At 48.0% G+C, this 19,875-nt stretch overlaps 1 protein-coding gene across 1 annotated transcript in view; it reads right to left on the reverse strand.

The window, feature by feature from the left end:
- The window catches only part of GPC3 (glypican 3), a 113,923-nt gene that overhangs the window by 27,745 nt on the left and 66,303 nt on the right, over positions 1-19,875 (reverse strand). The window contains exon 6 of the mRNA XM_025150250.3: positions 13,867-13,987. Within this exon, the coding sequence (XP_025006018.2) occupies positions 13,867-13,987 (121 nt within the window). The remainder of the gene's footprint in view (positions 1-13,866; positions 13,988-19,875) is intronic.

Below are 19,875 nucleotides of genomic sequence, written 5' to 3' on the forward strand. Positions count from 1 at the left end.
ACTTAATCACAATTCACCCAGCTGCAAGAGTTTACAATCATATCTGCTCTTCTCTGCTAAACCATAATGGCAAAAATACACTGTAATGTACCCCATGTAAACCAGAGTGCTAATTGTGGGAGCCCGTGCGCATGCACACATCTCGGAGGTGTCTGTGGGGCACCCATCTCCCATCTGCATCGTAACCACGGGAAGAAGCACATGGGCCATATCCTATGCTCCCAACTACAAGATCCACCAGCTCAAACACGAGTCAGATTTGTGTCCAATCTCATTGCTTTCACATCCTACCCTCACCCCAGACACATGGGCATTGGTATGAGGGATGTCGGAATGCCCCGGCTGGTTTCCACACAAATATTTGTTCCTCACTTCGTCCTGTGATCTCCCCCCCCCCCCAAAAAAAAAACCAAGCAAGATCGGAAGAGCGTGCCGAGCATTTCTGCAAGGAAAGCTCCCCAGGGTGTCCCAGCATGATTTATACCATTATTCATAACCACGCAGTGACCAGACACAAACAGATGCAGCAGCGTGGGGTAATGACTCAGCTGGAGTTGGACGGGCGACCGTATGTTGAAATCTTTATAACTCCTTGTTCTTAACAACCACTTCACTCAGAGCTCCCCATCCCACCAGCCCCCCTGAGCCACCTGGCCTTGTTTTTCCAATTTTAACCTAAACAAGGAGGACTGCAACATACTTGTTATCATTAATCTCCCGTCTCCGAAAAGAAATCAACGTTGTGTTCCTTGGACTGCAGCTCAACAGTCATTTTCTCATTTTGGAAACTATGCTCGCAGTATTGCAAATATCAATTTGAGCAATACCAAAATCGTGTCCACAAATTCAGATGAAATATCGGCCGTGAGATACAAGCACTGTGCTCCTTTAGGGCAGAAATCATCCCTTTCAACAGACTTCAAAAATATGTAAAGCAAAGAGAGCAGCCAAACAGATTATTAAGGGGAATAGAAGACTTTTAGAAAAACATTTAATTCCTTCATGAGTTTAGGGGAGAAGTCTGATTGATATTTGTAATCTTTTGGTGGACAGAGCTGTCATTTAATTTAGCTTGCATGACTGAAAGAATTTAATAAAAGTGTTCCACTGAGTTTTGCTGAAATTCTTTGCGTGCTTTCAGTAAGCCTCTGGAATACGATCAAACCTAAAAAGCTGGAGAGGACGGAGACTGATCTCGCAGCTAAAATAATATTCAGAATTGCAATATACATTTAGTAATCAAGCATTCACATCCAAAGAGCTTTACAGCAGGAACTCTCTGGGTGCTCAGCCACATGACGCTGCACATCGTGAACCAAAGCCAGCATGGCCAACCAACCTCTGGCTCTGCTAGGAACCTTCCAGCCACTCAGCTCAAAGACTGTGGGCACAACATTGGATGCCATCCTTCTGGAGGTTTGGTAAGCAGTTCGGAGGAGCAAAGCTCTCCGTCCTCCTCGTTTTCAGACACCCAACACAAAGGCCACCACACGTTCCACCCAACTCTTACAAGTCCCAGCAGGTCAGGTTTTTCTATTTTAAATTCCAGCCTGCTGAAAACATTGTCTAAGGGGAGAAAAATAGATCTCGTAGCCAATCCTGACCTTCAAATTTGCAACACTGACTAATTTATGGGTGGCTTTTAAATCAGGGCAGCATCATGGGAAACGTGCAGATTTTCACACGATACTGTTCCCTGTTAACAGCTCATTACAATGTACAGAAGTATATTCCCATTATGAAATACAGCTGGAGCTGTTTTGCTTACGAAGGTCATTATCTGATCACCAGTGAGAACCAAGGCAAGGAACCCATTTTAAAAGCCTGAAGTTGTGGACTATTTGAGAACTCATGTGTTTTGAATTTTGTGGCCTGATCATACACAAGCATGCAACAAGGAGAATCAATTCTCTCCACTTCCTTTGCTTATTAGCCCTAGAAATAGCATGGAAAAAATTATCTTTTATTAGCAAATACTTCCTTTATTATTTAACCAACCCTCATCATGGGATTCAATGATGCCCTCCTCGCCACCTTCCCATTTCCCAGCTCCATTCCTTTTCATCTTTTCTGTGGGCAGAAGGCCTTGGCGACACAGAAGAAAGCACAAGCCAGAACTCAATGCAGCATCAACTGCATCAATTTTACTTGCTTCTTACTGAGCTCTAGAGAACTTTTTCCATCTCGGGCAGCAACAAAATGCAACACACATTGCAGAGATACCCAATGTTCCCTGGCACTGAGTACCAAATGCCATTACAAATAAGGGAATTTAAAATCTTAAAAATACATGTGAACAGCAGGATCTGTCTTGTAAGAGTAAATGCATGTGTGCATGCACAGATATCACTGCCCTGCTGACTGCATCAGCCCCAGACAGAAGGGCCCATTGTGGCCCACATGGTGACCCTTCCAGTTGGATACATCTTGGCCATGCAGACGTGGCAGAGGAGAAACCTGTTCCTAATTGTGTTCTTGTTTCAAGCTCAGCACAACAAGGAGCAATTGCTAATCAAACGTTAATAAAGGGGAAGCAGGCTTTGGACCTGGAAAAGACATTTTCAGTGCTTGGAAAAACAATGAGTTGGGCACGTCAGCTGTTTTATCAGCTGCTCAAAAAGCAAATTCTGCACGTCCCCACGCTGCCTGCTTCAAACCATTTTGTATTTGTACACTGATGAATCCATACTCAGCAGAGCAAGCCCCAGGCAGCACAACAGGGCAAGGAGGGCTCATTCTATATTGTGCTCTTTGGCCAAAAACCGGAAGTGTTTTACTCTATTTCCCTCAAAATGCTGTTTCCTGGAATAGGAGAAACCCCTGCTGTGCTCGCCTTGTGCCACTGGCATAGCAAAGCCCCCCATACTGCCTGCACAGACTCCAAGCAGATGCTCTCAGCTGCCATAAAGCAGTTTTTCTGGTCACTCTTGGTAGCCTGAAAAAGCCAGTGACAGCAGTGAGTTACTGGCCAAAGGGCGGCCCTATGTTATGGATCATCAGCTTAACTCCAGATTAGCTGGAGTCAGATCAAATCTGACAACATCTCTATGGGTAAAGCAAGACAGATAAAGACCCCTAAATGTTGGCAGTAATTTAAATGAGTCCACACTGGACAGTAAATCTCTGTTGGCAGCAGAAAGGGCTGCCAAGCCACTATGAATCGCTGCAGTTTGGTGACTGCTGGCTGATGTCTGGGGCAGGATGCATCCATGGGCATGGAGGTTAAACCCTACTGGCACCAGGATGGGCAGAGGGACCGGCTCCTGTCTGCTCTCCCTAGTACAGAAAGTGTCACTTCCCCGACCCAAACAAATGCTCATTCATCACAGGGCACATGGGAAAAAGATTACTTGGGCTTTACGATCAGCTCATTCACCTTGTAGGCAGTTCCTTCCCCTTCCACCCCACAGCTATTTATGGCTTGTTTTTGTGCAGCAATAGGAAAGAGCAGAACAGTCTGGTGCTAAGCAGGGTCCAGCCCTACCCAGTCCTGCTGCTACATCAGTGTCACTGCTGCAGAAATGCTGCTCATCTCTTTGGAGATGAGAAGGAGCAGCTCCTTCTCCTTTGCATTTCTTTGCAAATTACCACTGGTACTTCATCATCCTTTCCTACGTCATCCTTTCCTACGCACCTCTGCCCCCCTCCTTTAAACACAGGTCTCCTTCAGACTCCAATATCAATCATTAACTCCAACACACTGTTGCATCAGGGAGGAAATGTTTCAGCACCTTCCAGGAGTCTGTCTGGATCTTTTCCTGCCAGGATCAGGCTCCTACAAGCTACAAACTCTCTAAAACTAAAGTAGAAACACAACTTTTTGTGCAAAAACTCCACTGCAGCCCTTCTTAACTTTTTCTAGCTAACCTGCATCATTTCCTCAGCCTGTGCCATAGAACACAACTGCTCGAGATTTGGTGTCACTTAAGCCAAAGCACCTCGTGCCCCATTGTGGGTTTGGTGAGGGCTTTTGGTGCTCAACCCAGGAGCCATTTGTCTTTCCATCTCCTTCCCCTCTGCTCAGAATCACTAGACAAGAGAATATAGACCCATTTCTCTCCATGCCAAGCAGCCACCCCTCAGAGGGTTGGCAGCTGAGCAAAGGAGAGGTGTGGGAGCCTACATGGGCCAGGACCTATCAGTATTATCCATATTTTCCATATTTTGTTTGGTTGTGTTTGAGCACAGCCCTGTTGTGCCATCCAAAAGGCATTCAGGAAAGCATAAAGCAAACATCACCAGAAGACAAAACATCAGACAACAAGCAGCAACATGGAGTTGCACTTGACAGTCCTTACGGGTCCTCTCCAACTCGGGATATTCTATGATACCAGCAGAATGGTAGCATACAGAGACTATGATTCTAAAGGCAGGATGCACAAGGAACAAGAGAGCAGGTAGAGGTGGAGCTACCAACCACCTCATCCCCATCCTCTCATTCTGGCACCAAGGCAGAGACGGACAGAGGAAAAGTGCCCTCGGCCTGTATGTGTTTGGGTCAGGATGCTATACTCAGTTTAAGGGGTACTAAAAGCACAAGGCAGATACACATGCCTAGCTTAGGAGCGTGGTGCTTTTGCCTCTCAACCACGCACACATCACGGCTTCAGTGCAATGTAATCCCACACCACAGCACCTGGAAAGACAGGCAGGTGCTGTGCCACCAACACACCCTGAGCCCTGTTAGAAATGTTTTTGGAGGGGTCTCCACTGCCCTCTCCCACCCACCAGCCCAACCCACAGTGGCACGGCTGGGAGATTTCCTTTTGGCTCAGGCTCCAGCACAAGTGGCCACTCGCCAGCTGTCAGCAACGTCTGTCGGGGCTGCCTATGAGCAAACAGCTCATCCTTGGCACCAGGTAGGGAGTGGAGAGCCTGGAGCTGTGCCAGAAGGATTTATCCCTCTCCCCTGTTTTCCTTCTGCCACTCTGCAAACAAATCTCTGTCCCAGCAGCATCCCCTACTCCCTAGGAGCTCCCAGCAGAGCGGGACTCCCCAAATCTCACATTTCTGTACACAGTGCTGACCTGGTGCCAGAACACGCACCCCTAACCCCACAGTGCCACCCTGAGGGTGCCGCTGCCCACAAGGCGTTGCTCTTTTTAGCCTCGCTTTTGCATTTGCTTTGTCCCAAAGCCCAGAAATAAACTTCAGATAGTCCCCTGTGAGTCCCACAGAGCTGTACAACCACCCCATGAGACAGTTACTTACTACCTGATGAGACAACCCCAATGCAAGGTTAATTACAGAGCTGTTAACCTCAACAGAGATTTAATCCCTGCAAGAGAAGGAAGGTTTCATAGCAAACATCCCCAACTCATCAGCAATGGAAGAGAGAGCAGCCAGTCTGCCTACCTGAGGATGCACAGGGGCAGGTGGTGCCTGGCTGAGCACCTGGGAGCTGTGAGCTCCCTCCAGCAGCACCATTCTATCCCCCAGCCCCACGTGGAGGCAGAATGGGGACACGGTGCTGGCACTACTGGGGAAGGTGCTCAGCTGGATCGGGGAGCCCGGGGCCCCCAGCACTACTGCCACAAGTATTTATGCACTGCACATTAAACAGGCACTCAACTGAGACAAACCAGACCAAAAGTAATCCCAGGAATGGGATCTTTCCAGCCTCCGTGGTCCCTAATTAATGGCTGATGGCTGGGCTGGCTCCTGAGCCAGGTCATTGCTCTCCTCCACACCCAGATCATGGCTGCTGCTTGCTAAAAGCCAAGAAGGAAAAAATCTAATTTTGAGGACACAACTTTTCAAGTGTCAAGACTGCCTCCTAGGATCAGCCTACAAATAAGATGAGGTCCAACATGAACACTGCTGAAACACCAGGGTGCAAATCATCACCATTATTATCTACCAAAAACACAGCCCGCAAGGCCCAGCATCTAAGGAGATGCCTTGGGGTGGTTCTCCCCCTGCAGACACACGACCACCAGCTGTCACAGCTCACCAGTTAAATTAGGTTCAACTCTGGTCACTTTATATCCTCCCCCAGAGAGACCCAACACTGGCAGAGGAAGCCCTGATACTCACCTCCCCAAATCTCACCCTCCACATTTAGGAGCGATGCGCTGCCCAAAAAGGTCAACTCGCTCCTTCCACGCTCGCAGGCAGGAGGCACTCTTCGGGTCCTGCCAAGAATACAAAGTCATTTCCTGCCCATCGTGACAGCCTCTGGTTACAGGACACCCACCTGCAGCCAGCTGTCCCCAGTTCCTCCCACTGACAGTGCTCCACCAGGCAGCATCTCCTTACACGTGTCCCCAGGAAGAACAGCCAGGCACATTTTCTTCCTTTAAATATAGTTCCCTCACAATCCAGCCATCCAAGGCCACAAGCAATAAATACTGCTGCAATCCAAACTCCTGTGTTTGCTCTTAAGCTTTATATGCTGCAAAGGCCATCCTTTGTAGCGCACGGTACAACAGCAAGAGCTTTAAGTATCACCTGGCCTTTGCAGTTAGTTATGTGTCAAAAGCAAGCTAAGAAGTTTAATGAGCACCAGCGTTAACTGACAGAGCCCTCCTGAGAGCGAGGGTTACTTACAGGTGTACTGACACACACAGGTTACAGCAGCCCCATTGAGGAGGGGAGTGCAGTGCTAGCACCAGGCCTGCCTAATTACCAGCAGCTGCTTCATCAGCAGGTGCAACAAAAGGAGCATGATGACAAATTATTCATTGTTTGAAGCATATAAAACATCAATCACTTTCTGACAGCAGCACAGTTGGCTCTCAGGGCTGTGCAGTGGCCATTTGCTCCATGGACATGGGGCAGAGCATGGGGAGAGCTCCCAGAACAAAACAAGGTGTGCTGCACAACAAACACCTCATGCACAGCCCAGGGCAGCTCCCAGCAAAGCCTCCCAAAGCCTGGGGCAGGAGGACAGCAGAACAGTGCTGCCCCGCAGCAGATCCAACATTGCTGTTCTTTCCTCCCATCCTTTTGCTACAAAGCTGTGCTCCATCGCGTTGGAATTAAAAGCACTGTTCTTGTTAGTAAGTCTTTTCCTAAAGAACAAAAGCAACGAGGTTTGCTCTGTGGCCAAGGAGACCAGGGGTGACCTTCTACGCCTGCTCAGGAAGAGGAAGATTGGGTCCCATGACTTCAGTCTGGACCACATTTTAAACTCCTGCCGTTAAGCCAAATTTAGGGGAGAAATGCCCTAAATGACAACCGTATCAGAGAAGCTCTTTGGCAGAACCAGGGATGCTGCTGTCCTGTGCATGGGGCACAGGGAAGACAGCCAACCTCGGACGCACCTACTGATCCCACTTCCCAGGCTGAGCCACAGCACATGGTGATACTCAATACAATTAATGAGGCACATGATAACATTATTTGAGCATTAATTTCTTATCAACAGATCCACTGCATCTTGCTGCACAACGATTCATCCAGGTTTGTTTCCTCCACAACAGGATAAACCCCGGCGCTGGTACAGGATATCTGGTGTTTGTCTTACAGCACTGCTGTGCATCAGCTGCTTGTTTTGGACACAAAAGAAAATGAATCCCTTCTCAAAGGTATTTTTTCCCAGCTGATTTCCACCGCATTGTTCAGAGGACACACACCAGGCACCTGCCTCCTCGCACGGTACCCCCGGGGCTGAAGCCACAAGGGCAAAGTTGAATCCCTCTTCTTGCATAAGACTGCAGCAACCAGGGAATTTCGGGGAAGGAGAGCAATAAAATGCTATTTATGTTACGTAAACACTCTGAACAAAGTGGTGTGGAAGCAACCCAAAACCCTGACCCAAGCTCAGCCACCTCAGCTTCCTGGTCCTGCTGAGAAAAGCCAGGAGCAGAGTCACTGCATGGGAAGGGTTGGCTGCTCCTGGTCACTGCCAAGCTGTGCAGTCATCTAACACTGGTAAGAGGTGGAACACTGCTAATGACCACTGGATAGGGAAGTGGCACTAGCAAAAAGAAGGTACAGCTGAGGCTTTCCTTTTTCAGACATTCCCTCCAGAAACTGGCCTCCTGCAGTGACAGGATTTCTGCCACCACCTCTGATAAAAGCAATGGGTCAGTGACAGACAGCAGCCAGGAGATGCTCAGCACTGCCAGGCCCCAGCGTCACTGAGCACTGCCAGAAACACAGCTATTTACCACCCTTTCCTTACTTAAAATGGGAAATACCTTGCATTCCTCAGCATATTTAACTGCCACAAGAAGTAAAAGCGTGGGGCTCAACAGTGTACTCGTTACGCTTCTCCGTGTCATGCAAGACCACATGCAAAACCGGCAAGGAACTTCAGCAGACGCAGCCCAGATTACACGTTAGCCAGTCACCATCTGCTTAAAACCACCCGCACAAACACACCGAGCTCAATTAATCTCAGGCTGTTAAGGAAAACCCACTGAGGGTGACCTGCGGGTACAGCGTTCCCACAGCCATGCCGATAACGCGGGGATGTTTGCAGATATGCCCCTGACACATGATAGCTGGCGTGCTGAAAGCGAGGAGGAGAAGAATGATTTTGGATTTAAAACATCACCAAACAATAAGATACGTCCCAATTTAATTATGTTCTGCTTCCAGAGGGTCACTCTTCCCCTGACTTACAAAATCTTCTAATTGTTGCTTCCATAGAGAGCATTTACAGTGGTGCGTTAACAAGAGTGGAGGCACAGCTCAAGAGGACAGCACTGTTGCTCCTTAAATACCAGGCCTAGACTTGGTGGAGCTATGCACTATTTTGTGCAGTAAAAGAGGAATTAGCTGATTCACTCCAAAATGCGTTTATCATTAAAATAAAAATCTTCTGTCGTCTTGTTTAATGGCCTTAGTAAAAAATAATTGCAACGTCTGGTTGCTTTCGACAACATGTGGTTTTAATATTTTAATTGTTACAAACTGTTTAATAATGTTGAACAAAAGGCGTGTCCAAGCAATTATTGTGTTTATTAACTTTTCTTTTGAGGACTTGATAAATTATATTACACATATACAGCACTTCGGATATCGTAGCATTAACTTATTTAGTTTAGAAGTGGAAAATGAGCTAAAAGTGGCTCAGTTTAGTGCAAGTTAAATAGTGTATTTTCTAGAGACAAGCGTTGTGCATCACTTCATTCAGCAATCTGGGAGTCCGTGCATTCTAACCATTACACTGCTTCATCTGGGCAGGGAATTGAAAGAAGGTGGGAGCAGTGAAGCTCACTGAGACTGGCAGGACACAGAGAGCCATGATTCCACCGCATGTGAAAGAGAAATACAGCCTTGAAAGCTCATCAGTCTACCACCACGCACCCAATGGATTTCCCTTCTTGGAGCCACCAGGGACAGCGCCCACAAGGCCATTCCCAAGCCCCTGTCACCTCCCTGGGAGGACAACCATCTCCATGCCCCATACACAGCCCATGTGTGGGTCTCCCCACGCGGGGACCAGATCTGACCCTCTGCCACCCCCATCCCCATCCCTCGGACGTACCGCGCTGTTCCCAGGCCCATTTTGTTTACATTTGATTCAATCAAGTTGTGGCCTTTTGGCCTCCTTCCAAATTAACTTCTGGATGACCTCTGCCGTGCCCTCTCCCAGCAGCCAGGCCTCCAAGAAACAGGCCATTAAACCCACAAACAAATATCAGATATATTGGTTGATCAAGCCAGCTTCAAACGCAGCTATTTAACCTCTGGCACATGCTTTCGCAAACTAAGTATATTTTGCCTTCAGCCATTCACCCCTCTTCGCCTACTTTTCTTTTCCCTTCCCCTCCATCTAGAGCTCCGTGCTTTACAGCCTCATAAAACTTGGAAATGCTGCTCTCATCCTCCTGTAAAGCCCACGAAGAGCAGTGCAGGGTCTGTTCACACGGCTCCCACTGCAGGGCTGAGCCACGGATGCGGAGAGGCAGCGAGATCCTGCCCAGCCGTAACGCTCCACAAAACCCTGTGCTCCCCTTATTTCCAAGGAAATAAATCAGAGTTGGTTTCTCAGGGTCTGTGAAAACACAGTGCCTGGATTCCGATCTCCAAAGGGTTTGGGTTTTTTTGTTATTTTTTTTTTCAAGGGCTTATGTGGTAGTTAGATTTCTGGCTAGAGAATTTGCAATATGATAAAAACACAGTCCCTATACGGGGCAATAAATTACAGATTGTTTGATGTGGAAACCAAAGAACTGTCAGACTCTAGTATATCTGAAATATTCTAAATGAGCCCTTAACTCCAGTGTCTGGAAATGTACAATACGTTTCCAGCCCCTTCAGTCTTGTAAAAGCACATCTCCCTCACTTAACTTTCCTTTTATGGATTTTATTCTTCATTTTTAGTGCAGTTCTTTCCTCCCTTCTCTTCTAAAACTGTGCTCTTCCTCCTAGAGATCGTCCTATGATAAGCAATAGGATTCATCTAAGCATAGGGAGAGATCAGAAATGGGCAGAAGCTTAAACTTCAGGAGATGCTGCTCTGCCCCAGACTTTGTATGGGATGTCACTGCTCCATCTGCCCACCCGCAAAACAGGAACAACCACTGCCCCAGCTCACCATGCTGTTTTGCAGGTAAGCTAAGGCTCAAACCTCATTCCCATCTGTCAGCCCATCCCCACAGTGGGGAGAAAATCGAGTGAGCAGAGGAAATAACTCATTTGCACACTGCTTTTCACCTAGGGATGCTACCAAGTCACAAAAAATGGAGCAAGACCTCGTGCTGACAATGAATAACCTTTCCACTTCAATATATTCTCACGTGTGGGATGAATGAAAACCCTTCTAGACAGTAACGGACCCCATTCACTCTGGGAAATAAAAGTTAGGAACTGATTCCAACTCATTTTCCTGAAGGTGACCCTTGGCCTCCCAGCTGAGATAACAACGCTAATATTTATGGATGGGCCATTCCTGCCTCTGGGCACAGAGCAAAAATAACTCAAATCACAACTTGGTAGACCTCTAACAGAACTGAAAAGAAACCCTCACATCCAACACAGCCATAATAAACTATCTCGCCCACCAATGTGCAAAAAAAAAAAAAAAAAATAGCACCACCCACAACCTCACATTCAAACCAAACAGAAATGGTCTGGGGTTACAATGTGATGAGTGGGCACCAAGTGTGACTCATCCAGAAGGAGCCGACCTGAGGCAACACAGCGCTCAGATGGCCGCGCTTCATTCGCTCATTCATTGTAGCGTGATAAAAGGTGCTCAGACCACGCTAATGCAAGCTGGCAAACTTGTTGACTTCCTTTTCTCTCCAGGCTCGCTTTTCTGCACTCTTTTCAGTCTGTGTGCATTTGGTTCTGCTGCACAAACAACACTTGTTTCAAACTGGAGAAGTCTGAAGAGAATTCCTGCTGTCTGCCCGCACTTAACCAGACTCAGTTGGAGGAGATGTGAACTAATGGTTTCCTCAAGCAATACGTTCACCAAACAAGTTCACCCGACTTCAGTTGGTGCCCTGTTGAAAAAAGGCACATTAATTCAATGATGTGGGCAGCCTGAAGTTAACAAGAACTGCACCAACTGGCACGGCTCCTGTGTCCACCTGTATGGACTCAGGACCTGCACCTCCAGCACAACAAATGAGGAGGATTCCATTAAGTTGTACTTGTCCCATAATATACCTGTGGTCACACAGGAATCAAGGTCAGAGCTCTGAGCATTACGAATGTTCTTTTCTCTTAAAGGTTCTGGATGCTTGAAAACCCTCAGAAACCACTGCCCATCGTGTTGGGTCAGTGCACCATTTCTCAGCCCTCCCCACCCTGGGAGCCCACACTGCTTCCCAGATCCGGAGCCAACACCTGAAAAACAACTGTAATTCATCCAGAGCTGCTCCTTCCACATTTCCTACTTCGTCGGTTTTCAAGATGTGTTCCAGATGTGAAGGAGATCACAGAACTTCAGTAGGCCAAGAAAATAAATGCGATGGTTCGCTCTGACACCCAAAATCCCAAATTTAAGTAACATCCACAGCATGGTCCTTATGGGTCCCTTCCAACTCACATTCTATGATTCCATGATACTTTACCAGGATATAAGTCACTTACCATCAATCCTCAGTACCGATAGCTGCATTTGTAAATAATTTTCACAAATCACTTTCCATTTTCTCCCTATTTTACTCCCCCTTTTTCTCAAGCACAACTTTCCAAAGGGATTGATTTCTTCAAACTCTTACAGTTTCTGCCGCTCAAAGCAAAACAATTCACCCGCTCCCCACAACGCTACAACTTTCCAACCTGATACTACAAGCAAACAAGAGAAAGCCCCATAAGAGCCCAGGAGCTGCCCACGTTCACCCACGTACCCCTGTTTTTCTTAGGACAGGGCTGCACACAGCTGTACCCAGCCGAGCTGTGTTTACCCAGGGTCTCTCGTTCCATGAATCTCAGCTCCTTGGCAGCCTGAACTGCTCAGCAAAGACCTAACTTGACCTAATCTGGCAGCCAACATTTCACAACTACTTTATGTCAGCAGTTTCAAGTACACTAATAACCATGTTTTGTTCGGTGCGACTTTCTCACTGCGAACGGCAAAATATCATTATCACCTGCAGGTTGAAACCTGCCCTCTACCCCATTTAATAGGGAGCTGATTATGCTATTTTCACCTCCCCCCCTTCCCTTAATAATTACGTGCTGTTGGCAGATGGCACAGCTCCACACGTGAAGGCAGCATGGCTGCATTGCCATCACCGTGTGCCGGGGACCCCAAGCACCCCACTCCCAGGCAGTGGTTAACGAGGCGTGTCGGCATCGCAGGGCTCCGAGCACAAGCTGCTGTCACAACAGTCCCCGACAGCCGTGGGAGCAGGAAAGCAGAGGTTAGCAGAAAAGTCGCTACGCCAGCAACTTCAGGCAGCTCAGCCCTCCCAACCCACCGGCCCCGGTGCAGCTGGGCTGAACCCCAGGAAGCTGCCGCTGCCAAAAGCATCATGCAGGGGCCATCGTGGGCAATGCCCTCACCAGGAAAAGCTCTTCTGAGGGAGAGTGGGAAGCTCAGTCTTGCTGGAAGACAGCGTTACTACCCAAGTGTTTGCCTGGCTGTTCCCAGAGAGCACAGAGGTCCAAGCTGTCAGCCTGTAGGATCCTCTCTGAGAGGCACAGCAACACAGACTGCAGAGCCAGACCCCAGTCTAGTTCATGGGGAAGGCAGGGCTGGCTCCAGGCAACACTGTAGGAGAGCTTTGGGAAGTTAAACTCTTCCTGCAGCAGCTGCACTGTGTGAAAGGCAGTTTCCTCTGCAGAGCTCTCAGCCTTCGCCACCTGAACACATGACAGAGCTGCCCCCTCGCACCTTGGCAGCAGCGGGGCTTGTTCACAGACTTCACCTAGGCTGGCACAATGGGTAGAGACATGATACTGCTTGTCTCCCTGCAACGACACCGGGTCCGAGACCATGGGAAGAAAGCTCCCAGCATGGCAGAAAGGATCTCAGCCAGCTCTGCCACATCCCCATTTAATGGCCACTTGTCCCTGCACTGACGAGGAAAGGACTTCCAAGGACATACAGCAAAGAAGCAAGTGACCCTCTCTGTCTGCAAAGCAAAAGGGGACTTCAAATAGAGTTGATGTTGGGCACGTGCCACGTTGACATACACCAGCACCATATGCTCAGGGACACCACAGCAGCACCACCTTGCACTGTGCCAGGGATGAACACCCAGCAGAGGTGTAGCACAGGGATGCATCCAGCACCTAGGCACAGGCTGATCCCAAATGCTCCTATTTAGCCCAAGGGCTTGAAGAAGGATCTGCTACATGAGCTGGCAACAAGTGGGGCCAAGGTGGCACCAGCTCTGCACCCAAAGCTGCCCGGGGTTGTTTGGCTGAGCCCAAAGACAGTGTAGGGGAAGTCAGACTGATTTGGAAACCACCCACTCTGGAACCATCCCTGCTGGCAAGCCTGCAACAGACCTGGTTGATGTGTTTCAGCTTGTCAATGATCTGGCTGATCACTGGCTCAGGACCTTTCATCTTCCCTTCATGGTTACCAGGCTGAGCTTTTGCTCCATTCCTTGGGATGTGGGGACTGTACCTGCAGGAATGAGAACAAAGAAGACCGTGATCCAATGGGCTAACACAGAAGAGATCTTCAGAGATCAGCACAAACGAAACTAAGTACCAGTCCCTTCAAAAATGGAGAGAATAAAACAGTTAATAATGACACAGAAAAGGCAGAAGTTTCCCATAAATATCCGTTCTGCCTTTACAAAGAAGCAAGATGATGTACTTGCATCACTTGAGGACAATGAACTCCTTTCCAGACCATTAGTAACCAAGGAAGACATTAAACAATATACAACAGGGATAAATATTATCACATAGCTTGCACCCAAGAGTCCTAAGAGAGCTGGCTGAGAAATTCTGGCTTGCTCATGTTTGTTTAAAATAAGTCTTGGCAGACCACAGAGACTCCAGTACAAGAGTGGTAGTGTGCCCACAGCCAAAAAAAATGAGTGGGATGACCCAGTTAGCTGCAAGCTGATTAGCATAACATCAGCCCCTTGCAAAATAATGACTATCGCTGATGTGTGATTTCAATAATAAAGAATTAAAGCATCAGAATATAATTAATGCTGTCAACATCGCTAATGGAAAATAGGTGTTGTCAAACAAAACTGATTTCAGCCTTTGATGAGATCCAGCCTTGGGGATCAAAGTAACTGCTCAGGCAGAATGTAACCTGACGGTGCAGTGCTGGGCTCTGCACCATACAATATCCTGGATTTACATGGGCATGATGCATGCCAGTAAAGCACACGTGAAGCAGATTGAGAGCAGCTGAGAGACCCCCAGGTGCAGCCTCCCCAGGCAGGTTGCAGGGATGCTCTGCAGAGCAGCGTGGCCAAGCCAGCTCTCAGCTTTTTCATCAGCAATTAGCAAATAAATTGAAATCACAGGAATCAGAGCATGCCTTTCTTTGGAGAAAAGCACTCCAGGTACTGGGGTAACAGCTTGTGACACTTGGGACGTGAGGCAAGCATACCTGCACTGACCTCAGCCTGGGCTCCAGGAGCTCAGTAAGAGGCCGAGACCACTCACTGCAGCACACTGGTGCCTTCCTGAGCTGTGGGTTGTTTGCATTCCTTGCAGCCCCAGTTACGGGCCCCGGCACTGTGCAAACACAAAACAAGCCCTCATCTCCCAGAGCTGACAGCCCAAGCACACGCTGCCAGAACCCAGCACACTGCCAAGATAACGCCAAGCACAGTCTGCCTTACTGTATGTCTGTTTTCCCGGTGCTGTGGGTAAACCTGAGGAGTATTTCTACGCCTCATCTCCTGTGTGTTGCATCCGACCACTGTGGTGACTGTTTCCATCTGCCAGCTCCTATCCCATGTGCACGCATTGATCCTTCACCCCATGCAGCCAGGGGGGTAATGTGCAGTGATTGGAATGAGGGGATGGAGATGGGAGGGATGGTGGGACCAGCTCTGGGAGGGTGCCCTGCTTGGGGGAGAAAGCAGGAGGCACATGGATCATCATCCATAACAGCTGTTGGGGTGCACAGAGGGCTTTGGAAATGCACAAGAGGTTGGCTACACTTAAACTCCAAATTAGCAATAAGAGATTAAGACACCTATGGACGTGAAGTCAACTCTGGATTTACACTCATGGAGCAGGAATCTGTCCTCAGCATGAAAAAGAATCAGAGTCATTGAGCTGTTTGAGTTGGAAGGAACCCTTAAAGGCCACCTAGTCCAACTCCCTTGCAATGAACAGAGACACCCACAGCTCCATCAGGTGCTCAGAGCCCCATCCCCTGCCCTTGGGTGTCTCCAGGGATGGAGCACCACCACCTCTCTGGGCAACCTGTGCCAGTGCCTCACCTCCATTATTGGAAAAAAACTTCTAACATCCAATCCAAATCTCCCTTCTTTTAGTTTGAAATCATTTCCTCTTGTCCTATCACAGCAGACCCTGCTACAGAGCTTGTCCCCTCCCTTCTTACAGCCCCTTTAGATACTGACATGCTGCTACTGGGTCTCCCCAACAACTTTTCTCCAGGATGAAATAGTCACATCATTTAAAAACACAGTGCTGAAGTTTATTTCCACACCAACCAGGGGTTACCTGTATACGAGCACTCAGCATCCCCATCAGCATCCCTTGCACCAAGCACAGATACACCCAAGACACAATAGCTGCCGGCTCAGGAAGGCATTTCCCCACTCAGTCCGAGGTTTCTTCCAGGCTGAGAGCTCACAGCCCCGGCCAAAAACCAGCTGGGACCGCGTGCTCTGAGCTCCACCTCGTGGGAAGCCAGCGCTGCCGCAAGCACGGAGCAGCCCTGCTCCGCAGAAGTGCATTTAACCCCCTGCAGGGGAACAAAACACGGGAAGCAGCGAACCACTCAACCTGCTCCTCATTCGTCTCAGAGTCACTTCGTGCCACCGTGCCAACCTGAGGAACGCATCCGGCGGCTGAACACAGTCGTCCGTACAACGCAGGGCTGTCACAGTGCCAAAGGAATTACCGTTTTTTCACGTCGCTGTGAACTGAATTTAGAAACACTTTAAAGTGGAAAAAAATCTCCTGTGGTTTAAGCGATTTAACTAGCTGGATAAATCTCCCACAGGTTTTAGTAAGAGCAGAACTGAGCCGCTGTTTGGTGCATACCTGAATTATTACAATCTCTCTCCTAAGAAGCTTTACACGAAGGAACTCAATAGCTCGGGTCTGAGTGGGTGAAAGCCCTTCTGAAATTCAGGCAGCATTGCCAGAAAGGATTTCCATACCTACACGAGGTCACGTATAAGGGAGGAAGGCAGCTACAGCAAGGTACCAAGCTTGCAGGAGAGAGGCGCAGGCTGCCATGCATTCAGGCACGCAGGATGCAGCCAGACCAAGGCTTAAGGACTCTGAGATGCAGTTTCAGTAAGGGACAAGCATTCCTGAAATGCTGGCATCTCTCTCTGCAGGCTGGGCCAAGCAGCCAGGCCCCCAAGGACCTTAAGAGGACAGGGAGATGCTTTTGGAGACCCCACAGAGCTGGAGGACAAGGAGCTCCTGGCACATAGCTCCCCTGTGTGCCGAGTGGGCTCGCTTCCTCCAGGGTTCCCCAGCCACAGTTAAGGAAAAAAAGAGATTTGAGCTATCCTGAGCCACTTTTAACATACACCAAAAGCACAGCCCCTTCTGTTTGTGCAGCTCCACCAACCCCACTGTACACCTCTACCACGGGGACAACAGCGCCGGAGAGCAAACACACAGTGGGTGAAGTCCACCCAATGGTCATGGGAGCCCTGCACTGAAGGGGTATCAGTGTTGCAATATGAGCATGGTTTGGCTTCCACTTCATAAGCAAAGCTCAAAGTACTCTGCTCTTTGATGTGCCTCCGTGTCGGTCAGCAGCAGCTCCTTGCCCAGGCTCCCTGGGGACAGGCTTTTGCTGGGGTCACAGTGCTCTCCAAAGACAAATGTCATGTAGCCCTTGCTAAAAACAACTTAAATGACAACCACCTGATGAAAACATTGATGAGCTCAAGTCCTCTGTAGGGATAGCACACCTATAGACCCTTTGTTCTCCATCTCATCTACCGGACATAAGTGCCAAAGGGTGAGATCACATTAAGGGATTTCCTCCTTTCCTCCCCACCATCCACAAACGTCTCCTGTGAATGTTTGGTCATCTCAGTCTAAACGCAGCTCTTTCTTGGCTTTCATTTCAGAGCAAGGTAGACAAGATGACAAATGCAATTTAAATATATGGCAATAGAAGTAATATGTGTGTTCATCCTTCTTGGCCATGCTAGGATTAGAGATGAGTTACTGCAAAGCCTGACATATGATTTAGAGAAAGTAATCTTCTAAGCCAAACAAAGAATTACACCTTTTAGAAAAAGAAAAGTAAGCTATTTTTTTTTAATCCAAGTAACAATTTATGCTTGCCTTCCACTTGCACAGTACTTATTCAAAGGCAACTGTACAATTTACAAGCAAGTATCGTTTGCAGGCTCTTCCTCTACCAGATCTGCGCAACACAGACTGCTACAAAACAGGGCCCCACTTCAATGGCCAAACCTTGCCTCTTTGGAGGGCAGGAGTCCTTAAAAGGGCAAATACCAGAACTCACAGCCAATTTACACCACCAGCAGCTCTGAGCAGGTTTCTTCAAAAGCAACCAGAAGGATACAGCGCTCTCAGCGGGGAGCGCTCAGACCTAAAATCAGAGAGACATCTTCTGGTGGGTTTCCAAATTCCACCCTTCCTCTCAGCCCCGGTCTCACTGCCATGAGGGCCCTCTGAGGTTTTGCTGCATTATTTCCCTGCCAAAGAGCAATGCTGCCTCTTCCAAACCACTCCATGCGCTGCGCTGCAGGCGGTAAGCGTGCTGCAGATGTTAGCTTTTATTAAAACGTGGAGTCTCAGGTAAGAACAGCAAATACTGCATTATTCATAGCCAAACAATGGGAGTTTGAAGTGTAAAAGGACAGCCTGAAGCCTCCCTCCATTCTTACATCAGTTCAGTAAAGTTCAAGACAAATAGATTCTGGAAGGATTGGTTAAACCTGAGACCAAGCAGCAGGCTTAATATAGGAAGATTCATGGTCTTCATTTCTGAAATACTCTGGAAACAATTATGGCCACTCAATAACCCACTGAATTTGCCTACTATCCTTTCATTATAGCTTACATTTGCTACAAAGCTGTGTTTTATGTGCTTGAAAAGTTATACAGCCTCCCTCTTTGGGGACTCCATTGTATCAGCTATTCTGCAGCGCTGCCAGAAATAACCAAACCCTTCATGAGCTAAAGGGTTATTGCTGGCATGGAATTTCCTTTGTTCCAATTACAGAATCTCATTTTTCTCCCTTGCTTCCAATTGTGCTTTCATTGTTTATGATTTGTATGATTAAAACAAACCACAGCACGCTGGCAAAAAACAGGGAAATCTGAGACTCCTAAGCTTGAAGAAGAGGATCTGGCAAGGTGCTAAAAATATATTCATTTGGAATTGGTGTAAGGAGAACAAGAGTTATGTGGGTGATTTAGATTAATGCACGAGTTCGTCTGAAGCAGTTTGGGAATGGTAATATCTAACAGCAATACTTAAAGCACTCACAAGTTCTGCGGCAGGCACATGTTGCTGTCATTCTATTCAGAACAGCTTGGAAGGAATATACCAGCGTAAGCAGATTATTAAACTCTGAGAATCTAGATTTTAATAGGCTTTTAGTATTAAATGCTGTAAAAACCTGGTGCTATATATAAGGCTCAAATCAGCTCCGAGATTCTAACTCCCATAGAAACTGAGATGAGTTCAATATCTCAACACCCACTTGGCTTAAGCTGAAGGCTTTACATGAGCTAATTATCCAGCCAGGGCGTCAGCTGTGGGAATCACAGCATGGGATGTTTTTTGTACACTGAGAAGTTTGAAAAACAGCAGCTCGTTGCCTTTTCTCTTTCCTTTCCACTTTGGCTTGTGTTCAGCACAGCAAAAACACAGGCACTGCTCAGGGCATGAGCAGGGAAATCTGTTGTCCTTGTACAGCTGGCAAGGTATGCCTTCTGACAGGCCAAGGCATCACATCTGAAAACCCCAAGAGAGAAAGTTAGCAAGCTACTAACCCACACACCAATCCCCAGAAGGAGGACAAATTCTTGCTGTCAAGTTGGCCAACCAGAAGAAGTAAATGGGACAGACAAAGGACCACAAGGTAAAACAACATAAAAGAAAATGTGAGAGGCACCACTTAAAGAGGAGTTAAGATACAGAAAGCAGAGTGAGTGGTGCTGAGCCATCAGTGGAGCACATTGCACCTGGAGTCCCGCAGGTGCATGCTGTGCTCCATCAGGGCAGAGGGAGGTAAGGGCAAGGAGGAAACAGGGTGGTTCGTGGCTTAGTATGGGGAATGTGACACAGCAGGAAGGCATGGCTGGCCCAGGGTTTCTCTCTAAGTTCATTAACACTTAAGG

Source organism: Gallus gallus, chromosome 4, assembly GCF_016699485.2.
Source record: "Gallus gallus isolate bGalGal1 chromosome 4, bGalGal1.mat.broiler.GRCg7b, whole genome shotgun sequence".
Classification (NCBI taxonomy): Eukaryota; Metazoa; Chordata; class Aves; order Galliformes; family Phasianidae; genus Gallus; species Gallus gallus.